This window comes from Arachis ipaensis, chromosome B05 (genome assembly GCF_000816755.2).
Source record: "Arachis ipaensis cultivar K30076 chromosome B05, Araip1.1, whole genome shotgun sequence".
In the NCBI taxonomy this organism is placed as follows: Eukaryota; Viridiplantae; Streptophyta; class Magnoliopsida; order Fabales; family Fabaceae; genus Arachis; species Arachis ipaensis.
The window spans coordinates 147,987,557-147,988,068 of NC_029789.2; the positions used below are offsets into that span (position 1 = coordinate 147,987,557).

Consider the following 512-nt stretch of genomic DNA (forward strand, 5'->3'; position numbering starts at 1 on the left):
ATGACTAGGGTGGAGTGAAATGAGCACAAAAGGCAGATTAATCCCGTATTCTGTATGCAATCATTTATTAGACAACAATAAACTTTATTTATCATAAATTAATTTTTGTCTTTGAAATTAAAAGATACCTTTAAAAAAACCCATAATAACTTAAACTTGAGCCGATATACAAGAACAACGACACAACACTGGCAACTAGAGCAATATTAGGACCAACAACTTTTGTGATTGGTAGCCATCAAATAGTCATCAAGTGTAAGATTGGTGTGAGATTTCATTCAATGACTCATCTTTTTCTACTGATTATATACTAGTCAAAATTCAATAAAATTGCTACCCCTTAAATTTTTTCAATTATTTAATAGATGATTACACAAAGATAACTTTCTCTTATGTAAATAGTCAACTACTTATTTTAACACTTCAAGTTGACTTCCAAAGTTGAACCAACCTGTTCAAAGCAAGACGAGAAGATCCACCTTCATCTTTTGCTTCCACAGCACCGATTCTCA

At 31.6% G+C, this 512-nt stretch overlaps 1 protein-coding gene across 1 annotated transcript in view; it reads right to left on the reverse strand.

Moving 5' to 3' along the window:
* Nucleotides 259-512, reverse strand: part of LOC107641549 (UDP-glycosyltransferase 1) — a 1,998-nt gene continuing 1,744 nt past the window's right edge. Inside the window, exon 2 of the mRNA XM_016345034.2 lies at nucleotides 259-508. Coding sequence (XP_016200520.1) covers nucleotides 424-508 — 85 coding nt within the window. The 3' untranslated portion in view covers nucleotides 259-423. The remainder of the gene's footprint in view (nucleotides 509-512) is intronic.